Source organism: Arachis hypogaea, chromosome 11, assembly GCF_003086295.3.
Source record: "Arachis hypogaea cultivar Tifrunner chromosome 11, arahy.Tifrunner.gnm2.J5K5, whole genome shotgun sequence".
NCBI classification, from domain to species: domain Eukaryota; kingdom Viridiplantae; phylum Streptophyta; class Magnoliopsida; order Fabales; family Fabaceae; genus Arachis; species Arachis hypogaea.
The window spans coordinates 115,956,132-115,971,669 of NC_092046.1; the positions used below are offsets into that span (position 1 = coordinate 115,956,132).

Sequence of the window (15,538 nt, forward strand, 5' to 3'; positions counted from 1 at the left end):
TTTTATTTTTACTCTTTTCAAGCTTCTCGATTAATACTCATTTTAAATATACTTATAATTATATATTAAAAACCCACCTGAGAGTCGTACCACCTTATTATCATTGACTTATGATTCGAGCATAAGAATTTGAATATTATGGTGTTACATTTTTTCGCTGGGCCAAGCTTTTATTTTGTCAAGACAATTTTTTTTACAAATTTCTATGATGTTATTAATCTACAAGAGGATGAAGATGATAATTGAAGATGTTCTAAGTTATATTTTGAATTATGTTTTTGTGTTTGATTGATTATAAACTTGAAGATGTTTAATTATATATTTTGGATAATATTGATTTTATTATTTTGTTTCAAAAAATTTGGTTTATAATTATGTTTATTACATATTTATAATTATAATTTGGTTTATATTTTTAGAAATTATAAATTTATTGAAATTATTGCGAAATTATACATATTGTTTAATATTTAATGATTTATATAAAAAAAGGAGAGCCCGCCAACCCGCCAGCCTACCATTAGGCGGGGTGGGAGAGAAATTTAAGACCGCCTTACTAGGCGGGGCGGGGCAGGCTAGCTTACCAGATCGCGGGTTTTTGGCGAGACAGGGCGGGCTTTCCTGTTTGCCACCCCTAATGGGGACACAGACATAAGTATCTGCCCATGGAATAAAATTATTAATTTATCCTAATTTATATATACATAAATTCATTTCTTGAATTTAGTAACCCTAATTTCTGCCTCCAATTCGAATTCTTCCTTTTTCTTTCAGACTCATTCTCAGCCTTGATCCTCTCTCTCTCTCTAACTCACTTTCTCTGCCTCTCAAGTCCGTCACTACGTTGCTCAGTATCGTCCCAAAAAATTATGTTACGTTATTATATTGGAATATGTTTTTATGTTTTCTCCTTTTGAAATGTTATTTTTCATAACGAATATGTTATAAATTGTGTTGAATTATATTGAACTGATTATTTTATGATTATTATATTATGTCTTTTTATGTTAATTTTTTTCAAAAGTTTACCGAAGAGATCTGCATTCCCTAAGAGGTAATTAAAGAAGAACTTGCAATGACGGAGAAGGAACAAGGGCTTTTTTTATTTTAAATAGGAGTGAGGAATGGGAAGGGGCTTCTCACGCTCCTCTGAGTACACATTACCATATCTAACTAGCAACGGAGATCCAATCTGAGTCGATTTAAGAGAGGACGCATGGACTTCATCTGCATTTGGCCTTTAAGGTAATGAACCTAAGTCGGATTTGGGACCCTAACAATGGATTTTAGTTGATCTTGCTTGCATTAAGGTCTTACTAGGCCCAAATATATATTGGATTAATATTTTGAATCATTGTTATAGCAAATACTATACTATTTAATATTATAACACTTAGTATATGTAAATGTTGAATATATTTACAAGACATTTTTTTAATTCAAATTAAAAAAAATTAATTATCACTTTTTTAGATTTAAATATTATTTTTTAATGTAACAAAAAAGTAAAAATAACAATAATAACTCACATAATTAAAATAGATAATTTTAATATATACATGACACTATATATATCAAGAATTATTATATATGATATATAATTTTTTTCTGTAATGACAATTTATATAATTTATTGAACAATTTTTTATCTTAATATTTAATAAATTAACATACAAAATATTATTTAACATAAAAAATAAATAACTTAAGTCATCATCTAGGACAATAAATATAATAGTACAAATATTTATTTATTTATTTATTATTTATTTATTAGTAGTGAAAAATATATAAATAATATAAACTGATATTTTTTAGTATAAAAATAATAATAAAGGTTATTAATTAAGTTAATTATCTAATTAAAAAATTATGAAAAATTGTTTAAATAATAATAACAAATAAGATCACTATTTTTGCATATTACGAAGTTTATGAAAAAATTTTTGGATAATAAATCAATCCTCAATAGATTATACATTAATTCTATCAAAAAAATAAATAATTAATACGTTGGATATTATTATTTACGTACTAATATAATATATATTATCGATTATTAAGTTTATATAGTTAATTTTTAATCCAATTTTTGGTAATTAAAATTTAAATGATTGAAATTATTAAATGCTAAATATTTTACGTCTAACCAATTTATTTTTTATTGAAATTAAAAAAAATGAGTCATTAATCAATTCTAAATTTAAATTTAAATTTGAGTAAGAAAATAAAAAAAATTTAAATTTTATCTTACTAACCAGAATTAATTTCAAGACAAGAAATTATTTTGCACATCATATATATATTGTGGGATAGTATGGTCATTTGCTATTTTTTAATGGTAAATATTGTCAAATAAAATGGTGTAAGAAATTAGAAGAAAATGTATTTATAAATTTAGAAAATATTAATTTATTTTTCAATAGAATAAATTATATATTGAATAACAAAAGTTATTATTAGTTTCTCTTCACACTAACTAATACTCAACGATGGTGTTTTGGGTACACTATGTTATCAAAAAATATTAATCAATCTAATCTAATAACTTTTGTAATGACATAAGTTTATGAATTTGAAAATTTAAAAATTATTTAATAAAATGTAAAGTTTTAACAAGTAACAATGTTGATAATATTGTTTTGACTTTAAAAATGAATACGATACCAACAAAAAAATTGTCCTAAGTAAATTTCAACAAATACAAAAGTTCATAAGTATTGCTATTAATGAAAAATTAATCTATTTTAAAGATAAATACAATTTTTTTCTACGGATTTCCTAACCCGACAAGTCGAGAATTAATCCACCACATATTAATGCTCTATTTATTAAGGGTGAGATTCAAACTCCAAATACTTGCTTAAGCAGACAAATAAGATAACCATTCAACCAATTCAAATTAATTAAAATAAATATTAATTATTTTTAATATTTTTAAATCATAAAATATTTATAATAATAATTACTATATATATTTTTTATTTAAATTTTAATAAATATTTTTTATACAATTTTATATATGACTCCATGACACGAAAACATACACTAATATTTATAAATGAACGGATTGTATTCTTGTACAAAATTTTGTAAAGTTATTCTAAAATATTTTTTACGTAATAAATAAATAAATTTTTTTTATATAATTATATTTAAATATTATTAATAAATAAAAATTTTTTTATATAAAATATTTAAACATAAAATTATTTTTATTTTTTTTATAAAATCTTTTAAAAAAAGATAAGTTAAAAAAATTCTTTTGGAAAGATAAAGATAAAGATAAAGATAAAGATAAAGATTAATTCATCTTAAATGTGATACAACGCAAGTGCTTCAAAATTAAATAGTTATAGTTATATATTTGACCAACCCTAAATCTGCAATTGCTCAAACCCTCCTCACCTCCTGTCTCACACACTCTGCCAGTCTGCCTCACCTTCTCCAGCGTTTCGCCACTTCGAGTTCCCCTGTCGCCGCTGCGAGCCGCATTGTCACCGCACCAGAAGCCTTGTCGCCGCCAGATCGTCATCGGTCCGTCTCCATTCTGCTACCCTGCTTGGCCTCCATCTCGCGCCTCCTCGACCTGAGAAAGTTTTTCTTTTTCTTTTTTATAAAAACTCACCCGAGAGTGGCATTAGGGTTTAGGGTTACAACTGCGGGAAGGAGCAAAGTGATAAATAACCCGTGTAACTCGTTGCCGCTTCTACACTGCAACCATGGTATGCTACCTCAATATCTTCCTTCTTCTATTTCCACCGATCTATATTCCTTTTGCATTATTGATTACATTATTGTGTTGTTTTTGAATTCTTCAGATCATTCCGGAGAAGAACCGCAAGGAGATCTGCAAGTACCTATTCCAAGGTTCGGTCATCTTGTTTGATATATTAACTGTAGTCTGTTGTGTTCTGAATGAATGAATGTATTTGCAGAGGGAGTATGCTACGCGAAGAAGGACTTCAATCTTGCGAAACACCCTGAGATCGATGTGCCGAATCTGCAGGTGATTAAGCTGATGCAGAGCTTCAAGTCGAAGGAGTACGTTAGAGAGACGTTTGCCTGGATGCACTATTATTGGTTCCTCACCAACGACGGCATCGAGCATCTCAGGACTTACCTCAACCTTCCTTCTGAGATTGTCCCCGCCACTCTCAAGAAGCAGGCCAAGCTATCTGGCAGGCCTTTTGGCGGCCCACCGGGTGACCGCCCCAGGTAATTCATCTTTCTTGCTTGCTTGCTCCTGTTTTCCATCTTGTTTCAATGCCAACATGGGTTTTGGTCAATTGAACAGGGGTCCACCTCGCTTTGAGGGAGAGCGCAGATTTGGTGATCGTGATGGATACCGTGGAGGTCCCCGTGGACCTGGTGGTGATTTTGGAGGAGACAAGGGTGGTGCTCCTGCTGACTACAGACCTTCTTTTGGGGTATTTCAATTGCATCCTTGTTTCTTTTCAAATTGGCATTGTTTTTCTTTATTACCTTTTTGGATTTTGGAATGTCAACTTTAATCTTTTTGTGTATTTAGTTACCAATACTATCTGACTTTAGCTGCGGTGTTTCTATGCATGATCTGTTTTTGATTGCGGAATTGCCATTACTCAAACTGCTTCTTTTTAGATTGTTTCTGTTACTGTGTTCTTGTTAGTCTAAGATGTTTTGTGTGTGACGAGCAAATTATTTATACTTCCGTGCTTACTTAAAGTTTCAAGTGTTGCACAGTATTCATTTGTTCATATAACTGAGGTGAATGTGGTGTCTATATCCTTTTAGGTGTTTTGAATGGTTGATGATTATATATTTTGTCTATTCTATTGAATGCTATTTACTTGTGGAGAGCATTGTTGTACAGCATCTGCTAAGTCCATCATATGTTGGTCTGAGTTGCTAAAAATTTTACAGACCCCCACATCTCTGTAATTCAAGCCATGGAAATTTTCACTTCCTTGTAACCCTCTTCCAGTCAATATTTGTTATCCTTTTAATTGGCAATTTTATGGAATGATCTGATACAATTTGAACGTTGGCATAATATGCTAGTACCATTTAGTTTAAAGCATTATTGTTTGGTATCCGCAACAATCATGGTTTATGCCGGCCCTTGGGTGTAGTAGTATTTCTTAGATTTTATGCTTGTGGAAATTTGTCTTTTATATTTTTGAGTTTTTTGCTGAATAAGTTTGTCTGCTTTCTCCATCATTTAGGGTGCTGGTGGAAGGCCTGGCTTTGGTCGTGGTGCTGGTGGTTTTGGAGGTGGTGCTCCAACTTCTTAAATGCTTTCGATAGTTGCCCCTTTTTGCTAGTAGATGGCTGTCTGTTGAGTCAATAGTAGTTTTCTACCCAGAAATCAGATGCTTGATCTGTTATTTTACATACATTTCGTTATTTATGCACTTAAGATTTTGAAAATGAGTCTTTTTGATAATTAGAATGATTAACTTAATTTCATGCTCCATTATCGGACTATTCTTTGGATAGTGGATGCTATAATTGAATTTCCAGATGCAATGGCATGGTGAGAAGAATTAAGAAGGGAACTAAAAGTGATTGGAAATATTATTTGGTGGATTAGTGGAATTTTTGAGAAAGGCAAGAGTTGAGGGAAGTTAACATTATAGTACCTGTTTTAATTTTATAACCCAAACAATTTTCTATGGAAAGAGCAGAACTATGAGTGAAATATTAAACGAGTTTAAAATTTCAAGAAGTTTATTTCAAAATATTATGCTATTATTGTTTGTTTTATTTAATCGAACGTTCAAATATGTATATGGAATAAGCTTTGTCATCGTTGATTTTTCTCACCTTTCACATAACAAAGAGGGAAATTAATTAAATAACAGACATGATTTGTTGTGTGCTTTCTTCTAATCTGCTCTATACATACGTAATTAAATGTTTTGAAGCAGATTATTCTTCATTGAACATGCACGTTTGCGATAATTCTGATTAATCTTTTAGCTAGTATTGATTGATTCTACTGTAGAACAAAAATGTTTGATCTAATTCCATTGTCACAACCGCCTAATGCATAATTTACGCATTCATGTATGTATAATTGTGTATAAAATAATCTTTCCACCAGCCTGACATGTTCTAAAAACATATCCATCAGGAACTGGAATGGACCTAACTTGGTTGACTAGCCTCATTAGCATCACCAGAAGATCATAGAAGCTTGCGTTCTAGAGGTTTAAGTTTAATGATCGATCCTGGCATGCGAGACCTTAGCAAACATCTCGTGATAAATTGGGGATCAAGTTGTAGTTTACGCTTTACAATTATTGATTGACCTCACTAAATTAGGCTAATTTTACAATCTCTTTACAATTATTGATTGACTTCCCATGCAATGAGTTCTACTTTGTATATTGTATTTTAGTTGTATGTTATACTGATTATATGGTTTTCAAACTAGGTCAGTTGGCAGTTTGTAGGGAAATATCACTATTCTAAGAGATAATGATAAGAATACATTGGAGATTTGGTCAAATATGCAGACATGTGAAGATTAGTTCTTGGGTGAGGAGGTTGTAAATAATGTTATATTTAAAATGAGGAAGAAGAGATTGAAATGCGCAAAAGGAAGACTAAATGGAGACACAATTTTTTTTTATAAAACTCACTCAAAAAACTTAAAAAACATGGGAGAGAGTGGCATTAGGGTTTAGGGTTACAAATGTAGAAAGTATTAAAGTGATACACTGATACTCGATGCTGTTTCGTACCCCTCGCTTCTACACTGTAATTATGGTATACTACTTCCCTTACCCGGATACTCGGATCCAGACCACCATTACGGTCCAAACCGGCCCGAGAAACATAATTACCTAAACCAATATTTAAATTCAAATACTTCGTTTATCTTAACTAACAAGATAAGATAAGATAACGACAACAAACTATATAAAGGGAGTCAAAGGCTCCCTCAGGTACGTCACACATTCCTAACCCTCATGTAACATCTTAAAATTCATTGCCTTAAGCTTAAATCATAATTCAATTATGGTTTGGTGCTACGACATACGACTCGAATATAAATACTTATGTATAGAAAGAAATATTAAACTAGAAGGCTGTAAGAGGATTTAAAGACAATTCGCCGATTGTTCACACTCGATAATATATATAAGCGCGTCGGGATAAATGTAGATAAATTAAAAATTTGAAGGAAGAATAAGAGTATATATATATATATACTAGTCTCGGTCCGCGAATATTAGATCGGCTAGAGTTACAACAGTAAAACAGGTTGACATACATAACCTATCTCTCCAAAGATACATCAAAAGCCTCTAAAGGCAAGTTTTTAAAAGAATACATCATATAAGTTTTTCCAAAAAAAAAAAAGCGAGTGTCTAAAATCAACATAGAATAAAATGTCTTCTAGATAAACTTTTTGTTCACTAAGTAGCGCTGGGACCTGCATCTGAAAAGTAATAATTTTCACAACGGGTAAGAACATCATCCTTTACAGGGTTCTTATTAGGACAATAATTTCAAATAAAGACTATGTAAAACTACATGAACCCACTAGGCAATTCTATTCTCCAATCTCACAAGGTTCAAGCCTATAGTTCGTACTAACCAGAACATGACAACTTGTCTAAGGGATTCTAATCTATCTCTTCATCTCAATATCACACAAACCTCCAATCACCACATCTCATCAAGAATAACCCTAAGCGTCACCACCGCCAGCATAAGTGATCTCTCAATTGTGCAAACACATACAAGACAATACAAAGAATACACAAATTGAGAAAACAGATAAAGCAACTAGTTCAATTAGCATATAGATACAATTATTCAAATAGGCAAGCCAGATACAAGATGCACACCCAAATAATAAACACAAATGCAAATGAAGTATACCTACCCTATAACAAATGAGCTCATCTTTCGGTTATGCAGCCAAACCTGATATGTCTGGTAGCGAACCTTGGACAGTCCCTCGGTGCGCGCATCCCCAAAACTCGTACTCATATTCATTCATCAATAACATTGGAGGATTCATCCGGGAAGGTCTAAATGTCCGGCCACATCTTTTGACAGATGGTCAACAAGGTCTCAATTCCGACCGAGAGCAAGCGGGACAAAACCACAGTCCTTGCATATTACCCAGAAGCTCAAATATCAATCAAACTCATTTTCTTCATCCAATCATATCAACTCCTTCCCATCATCCAATCATATAAGCTCATTCTTATAATTACTTCCGACCCACTTCAACTCAATATTTTCCTTCCCAAAACTTTCTACCCTCTAATTTACCAGCTCTATATTCGTTATAGGATTTACAAAAGTTTGAAAAGTTAAGGAAATGGTTTAAAGGTATAAGATTCATCCCAAATCCTAGAAACTAGATAGGGGTTACAGAAGTGAAACAGCGGATTGGATAGGCAAAAACAGTTAAAAATCATCATCTTTGAAAAATAGGACAGTTGTGTGTATGCATGCCTCATGCATATGCACAAGTTCCCCTTTGTGCATACACGCGGAACGTGCGTGAAAAACATTCAACTCTGGAAATGTAGGTGTGCATAAGCATGCTTTGTACGCACGCACAACTCTATTTTTGTGCATGCACATGAAACTCACACAAAATCATTTCACTTTTGTTACACCCCTCATGCGTATGTATGACCTCAGTTTTTTGCAATTTTTGCAGAATTCAGTTTTAAACCCCTTAAATTCAAACTCTCATAACCTTTTCTACAAAATTCTATTTTTGTTCATTCTTAGATGGTTTTAAAGATCTTTTCATTAGCTTTAATTTAAGACAAATCTCATTCAAATTCCAAATTCTGAGCGCCAAATTAAGGCCTGTCAAAATTGGCTAACAATCTGATTTTACCAAATTCACATAATCCTTTAATTCCGCCAATTCTCAATTCAATTCAATCCTAAACTAGTTCAAAACTATTTCTACACATCCCAAACACTCATTCATCAATATTCAACTATTCCAAGTCTAAATTAACCCACTTCCAACTTATTTAACACATTTCACAAACAATATTCATATTCATCAACAATATGCAACAGTTATATATTCAAACTCTCAATCAACCAATAATTAATCATCTCATTCTCCTACAATAATTCACACCACTTACCTCTAATTACTAAATAGGGGATTCCTCACCCTATCTCAGTCTCTGGCCCAATTTCCACAAATCACAATATTCATACGTCCAAGTCTAAATTAAAACTCCAACATACATACTCATTTTCATGCAACATAATACCAACATGTATCACATTATCCAATTGTAACAATATCACATCACACTACCCAATTTCATGTCAAAACATCTCAACCAACATAATACTCATACAAACAATTATCCAAACATATCAACAACCAATTTCATTCAACTTATCATAGGGGCAAGTAATCTAGATTTTTACATAACCTTACATAATGCCTACTCAAAACTAAAACCCATACCTTAATATTGCAATTCTAAGCTTCCAAACTTTTCTTTCTAAAGTTTCACCAAGCCAAGCTTCCAATTACTCAATCTAACACCATATCATATAATGTGGCACAATATCAAAAGCTAGGATTTATATAAATTGACGAACCAAGAGAAGAAAAGGAATCTTTACCTTTACCCATTGAAATTGGTGATGGAAACCACCAAGAACACAAGCTAGAGAACTCCTATAACATCAAAATTACCGAAAATCCTCAATACCCATGCCAAAAATGAAAAATCAAAATTGATAGAGAAACTAGGGCTGAAATTTCGAGTTACTCACCAAACTAGTCATATAGAATTAAAGAGGAGGAGACAAACTTCACGTGGCCGCAAACGATATAGCGATCAGAGCTCCAGATCAAAAGTTATAGAGGTTTGTAGATTGAAGTGAATAGTGGATGCTAGGGTTTTGTTCTTCCTCTCTTCCCTCTCTTCATTTCAGTTGCCCCCTTCTGAAATGAGGGTATGGTGTGTTAAAATGCTCTAAGTGGTAAACTTATATATCATGGGTTTGGACTTTGGGCCCAACATGGATCTGGTTGGTGATTTTGGGCTCGTTTGACCCAATCTCAGGCCAAAGTCTTTAAAATAAGTGCTGAGGTTCCATTCTAAAAATTTTTTCTTATTATTTTCACATTATCAAATTTTCTCACTCGCAGTACCGGACAGATTTAAGCCGGTACGGACAATTTCAATGTTAGTATGTGTTTTTCCACAACAACAACATTTTTTCACTCGAAAAAATTCTCTGAATCCAAATTTTATCATTAAATTTTTAAATTATATATTCTAGTCACCTCTACATATTCTGAGAGTCTCAATCCCAATTAACGTGGTTTTAATTAATTTAATTTACTTAAAAATTGATTTTTCTCGAATTTTACAACCTCTCCACCTTAATAAAAATTTTACCCTCAAAATTTAGTTACCCGTGAATAACCCCGATAATCCGTCCTCACATCCATCTCTAATCTCCATGCATGCTCTTCTAGGCCTTCTCGACTCCAAGTAACCTTAACTAGTGAAACTTTCTTAACACCAAATATAAGATCTGCAAACTTACTCAATATGTCCTCACCCTCATTGAATTCAAATAATAATTCCGCGCAAGTATCAGCCCTTCCAATCCCTTAGACCTAAATCGAATTGAATGCTCGAACAATCCAAGAACATGTGATGCGTTGATAACTAATCCAAACTCAAAACCAAGTCTAATCCAATTAGTGCCAATCAATTGAAATCATGTAAGTTAAAAGCTAACCCGAATTCTTTTAATCCTAAATCTCTGGCTTCATAAAAAAACTATAAATGAATGTGATGCTCAAATCCGCTTTCGCTGTGTCACTCTAATTTGTCAGCCATTAAGAATCTAATTTATTCATCCACGTCATACTGATGAGCAGATATTTTATGCGCTTTTTGGCATCATTTTCATATAGTTTTTAGCATGTTTTGTTTAATTTTCATCCACGTCATTTTCATCCACGTCACATTAGAGAGCCGGCACATGAACCACAACATAAGCATGTGGAGCCGCTTCAACATGAGATCCCTGAGATGCCTCAAGAGATGTATTTTTCTCCTCAAAGCTATTGGGATTAATGGCACACTTCTCTTGGAGAACTAAGCACTAACATGAATCAATTGAGGATGGAACATCAGGAACATTCCACCACCCTCCATCAAATAAGAGAAGATCAAAGATCCATGAGGGAAGAGCAAAGGGATATGAGAGAAGAACAACAAAGACAAAGGAGTGACATTGAAGAGATTAAGCACTACATTGGGTCCTCAAGGAGGAGTACTAGCTGCCACCATTAAAGGTGGATTCGTTCTCTTTATCTCCTTTCCTTTTGTTATTTTTCTGTTTTCTGTTGTGTTGTATTGTCTGTTCTCTTGTTCTTATTGCATGATCATTTTTATCTATGTCTTAAAGCTATAAAATGTTCCATATGTCTCTCACCATTATTTAAAAGAAAATTTTATTTGAAAAGAATTGAGAGATACATTAATTTCTAGTTTATAATAAGAATAGTTCAATTATTTTGATGTGGTGACATTTCTTTTGTTTTCTGAATGTATGAATAAACAGTGTATATTTGAAGTTGAAATTAAGAATGTTGGTTCTTGAAAGAATGATGAAAAAGGAAAAGTATTCTTGGTAATATGAAAAATCTCAAAAATTGATTCTTGAAGTAAGAAAAAGCAGCAAAAAGAAAAAGAAAAAGCATGTTGCAAAAGAAAAAAAAAATATATATATGCATGCGAAAAAAATGGCGAAAAAAATAAAAAGCAGAAAAAGCCAATAGCTCTTTAAACCAAAAGGCAAGAGCAAAAAGCCAATAACCCTTTAAACCAAAAGGTAAGGGTAAAAGGATCCAAAGATCCTAAGAGTGTGCTTAAGAACTGTGGACACCTCTATCTAGGGATTCTAGCAAAGCTGAATCACAATCCGAAAGGGTTCACCCAGTTAAAGTGTCTGTAGCATTTATGTATCCGGCGGTAATACTGGAAAACAAAGTGTTTAGGGTCACGACCAAGACTCTGAAAGCTGTGTTCAAGATAAAAAAACTAAACTAGGAGAGTCAATAATATCATCTGGATTTTAAGTTCCTAAAGAGACCCCAACATTTCTGAGTTTCAATAGATAGTGAGATGCCAAAACTATTCAGAAGCAAAAAGCTACTAAGTCCCGCTCATCTAATTGAAACTGAGCTTCATTGGAAACTCTGAGATTTATTATATCCTACTCTTATTTTTATCCTAATGTGTTTTTAGTTGCTTGGGGATAAGCAACAGTTTAAGTTTGGTGTTGTGATGAGCGGATATTTTATACGCTTTTGGCATCATTTTCATATAGTTTTTAGCATGTTTTGTTTAATTTTTATTAAGTTTTTATAGGATTTAGTGTAAAATTCAAATTTTTGGATTCTAATTTGAGTTTGTGTGTTTTTGTACAATTTCAGGTATTTTCTGGATGAAATTGAGGAGCTGGAGAAAAAGTCTGATTCAGAGACAGAGAATGCACTGCAGATGCTGTCTGGTTCGGATCTCCTTGCACTCAAAAGATCTTTTCTGGAGTTACATAAGTTCAAATGGAGCGTTATCAATGGCTATAAAAAGCTGACTTCCAGAGCTTTCCAACAACGTATAATAGTCTATACTTTGCTTTAGAATTGAAGGTCCAAAACTGGCGTCCAACGCCAGCCTCCTGCCCCATTCCAGGCGTCCAGCGCCCAAAGGAGGAGACCAGCGTCCAAACGCCCATAAAGGACCCCCTAGCCAGCGTTCAACACCCTAGAGACCTCCTAGCACGTGGATCTCATCAAAGCTCAGCCCAAACACTCATCAAGTGGGCCCCAGAAGTGGATTTTAGCACTAAAAGACTGTTTTACCCTTTCTTATGTAATCCTTTGTCATTAGCTTAGTATTTAAAGAACTTTTACACCTCTCATTAAGGGAGGTATGCCATATTTCATTTTTCACGTTGTATTTTCTATCAGTATGGGTTTCTAAACCTCCTAGGTTGAGGGGAGGAGCCCTGCTGAGTCTTATGGATTAATAAAAGTACTACTGTTCTTTCTCAATTTGTGTTTGATTCTTTATTCTAAAATGTATCTTCGTTCTTCATCAATATGAATGCGTTGAACTGGCATAAGGTTATCACATTCTACATGGGTTCAGAGTGAGTCTTTCATCGGACAATGATGAACCACCAACTTGATTATACATCTCTTAGACAACTAATCCACGACTTCGTTGGGGACTTCTCGAGACACCAGTTCAGTCGAAGTATGGGGAGATTAGGGTCTCTATGGTAGAGGCTAGAACAAAAGGCGCAGCATCCTCTGATCCAGAAGATTCGACTTTGTCTATGGCGTTTTGAGTAGGATCACTAAAGAGAATGGACTGCAGGAGCTTCACTATCAATCAGAATGGATCCGCACTAACCCTGGGGTTCAAATCTGGAGGAGTATTGATGGCTGCTCAAACCAGCGTCAATCACATACAGCCTGCCATAGAAAAAATCATTCACAATTGAAGAAGACAGTAAGACCAGAGTTAATCTAGAAGGACAAAGCATCTCCAAACCTTAAACCATCTTCTTATTCTTATAATCAAACCTTGTAATTCCATCTTTATTCCTTTTACGCTTTTAACCAAATCCAACAACTCTTCTATCCGCCTGACTAAGATCTGCAAGATAAACATAGCTTGCTTCAAACCATAATCCTCGTCTGACTCGCTTAAGTATTACTTGGACGACCCAGTGTACTTGCTGGTTTAGTTGTACGAAGTGTGGGGATTCGTGCACCACATACTCTATTATCGGAGCACAAAAATATATCGCTCACTTCCAAGCTTTCTCAATTCAATTCAACTCAAAACCAACCTAAATCGATTTCTAGGCATCCTCACGTAATTATCATTCTCTATCTTTTCTAACAATTCAAGACTTAATCAACTCAATTTGAACACTTAACCCATCAATAGTCAAAACCAGACCATCACTTCCACAACAATTCACAACATGGTGCTTACACCAACTTACCATAACTTGACATAATAGACAACCCATGAATCCCATTTATCATAACCAAAATCAAATTCCAATCAATATCAAACCCAACCAAATTCAAGCCTAAGACATGCTCACTTATTTTTTTTCATTTTTACATGCCTCATTCACTCAATAATTTACCAAATACCAAATGTTATCTCAATCACCATATACTCTACAATTAAATCCAACTTCAAATGTGGGTATAGTCACTAAAATTTTACTCTCAATTAGTTTAGGCCATAATCACCTTCAATCTCGTTCTCGACCACGCTCACTTCCACGAGACGCCATTTGTGTCTTATTCACACCAAACAAGCGATATTAAGGTGATCAGTCTCAATATCTCAAGTTAAGTGCCTCAAATTCTCAAAAGTATGCTCATAAATATTGTGCTATGTTTATTAATAAGATACCCTAAATAGCACATAACGTGACTTAGAATATGCTTAGAAAACCTTAGAAATTGGACGTTAATTTTAAAGGTTTGGCCCGAAATTGGACAAAACGGACCAAAAATGCTAACGGGTTGACCGGGCCTAAGTTGGGCCCAAGCCCAACATATATAACACTCCATTAATGAACCCATCAGCCATAAACATAACACAACACAGCTGAGAAGAGAAGAGAGAAGAGGGTTCCATTAGCACTATTCACCTCAAACTTCCCAAGCTCATAACTTGAGTTACGGAGCTTCGATCGCCGCAACGTTTGCGGCCACGCGATCACCACGAAGAGCTCTACAAAACTCACCCAAGAAACTGGTAATAAAATCAAGAATCTCTTCTCAGATTTTCCTTCAAAAATTCGAAAATCTAGTATTTGGGGTTTTTGAGATTTTGGTGTTTTAATGTGTTTAGGATCAATCTAACTTGAAGAATCTACTGGGCTTTGCTTCCAAAACTATTAGGTAAGGTGAGTTATTCTTAACCCTTGTGAAATTGTGATTATGATGAACCCTAGGTTAATTAGCTATGAATTACGTATATATATAGCTTGAAGTTGTGATTAATGGCATTTACTTGGAGTTGAATTGGTGGCTTGGTTGTGTTTGGAAGCTTGATTGCACTCAAATTGGGTTTTAGTGCATATTGAAAATCGGTCAAGGTATGGTTTCGGTTTTCTCTATGAAATATATAATATTTCTGGACATTTAGGCTAGAGACCCATATGATATGATTGAATTGAACTGGTTGTTGGAATTGTTGTATGACGATGTATGATGATTTGATAATTTGGGTTATTTTGATGAATTGTGATGTTGATGTTGATAATATGGTGTTGAAGATTTAGATTGAGATTGATCGTGATTATTGTTGGTGATATAATGATGATGGGTGATTGTGTTGGGTGAAAAATATTTTAGTGTGAAATAATTGATAAATTGAGGTTGAGGAATGTATAATGTGAATGAAATTGGTGTAAATGGTGATTTGTGGCACAAAAGGTAAGTTATGAGGTATATTGGAGTTTGGAGTGGTTTTGG

General features: G+C 33.5%; 1 protein-coding gene across 1 annotated transcript; it reads left to right on the top strand.

Moving 5' to 3' along the window:
- The first annotated feature begins 3,322 nt into the window (after window positions 1-3,322).
- On the top strand, window positions 3,323-5,412 carry LOC112722406 (small ribosomal subunit protein eS10z). Its single transcript, XM_025773416.2, has 5 exons — window positions 3,323-3,725; window positions 3,822-3,870; window positions 3,939-4,218; window positions 4,298-4,430; window positions 5,208-5,412. The coding sequence occupies exons 1-5, from the start codon at window positions 3,723-3,725 to the stop codon at window positions 5,274-5,276; spliced, it is 534 nt and encodes a 177-aa protein (XP_025629201.1). The 5' UTR covers window positions 3,323-3,722; the 3' UTR covers window positions 5,277-5,412.
- Window positions 5,413-15,538: the final 10,126 nt, after the last annotated feature.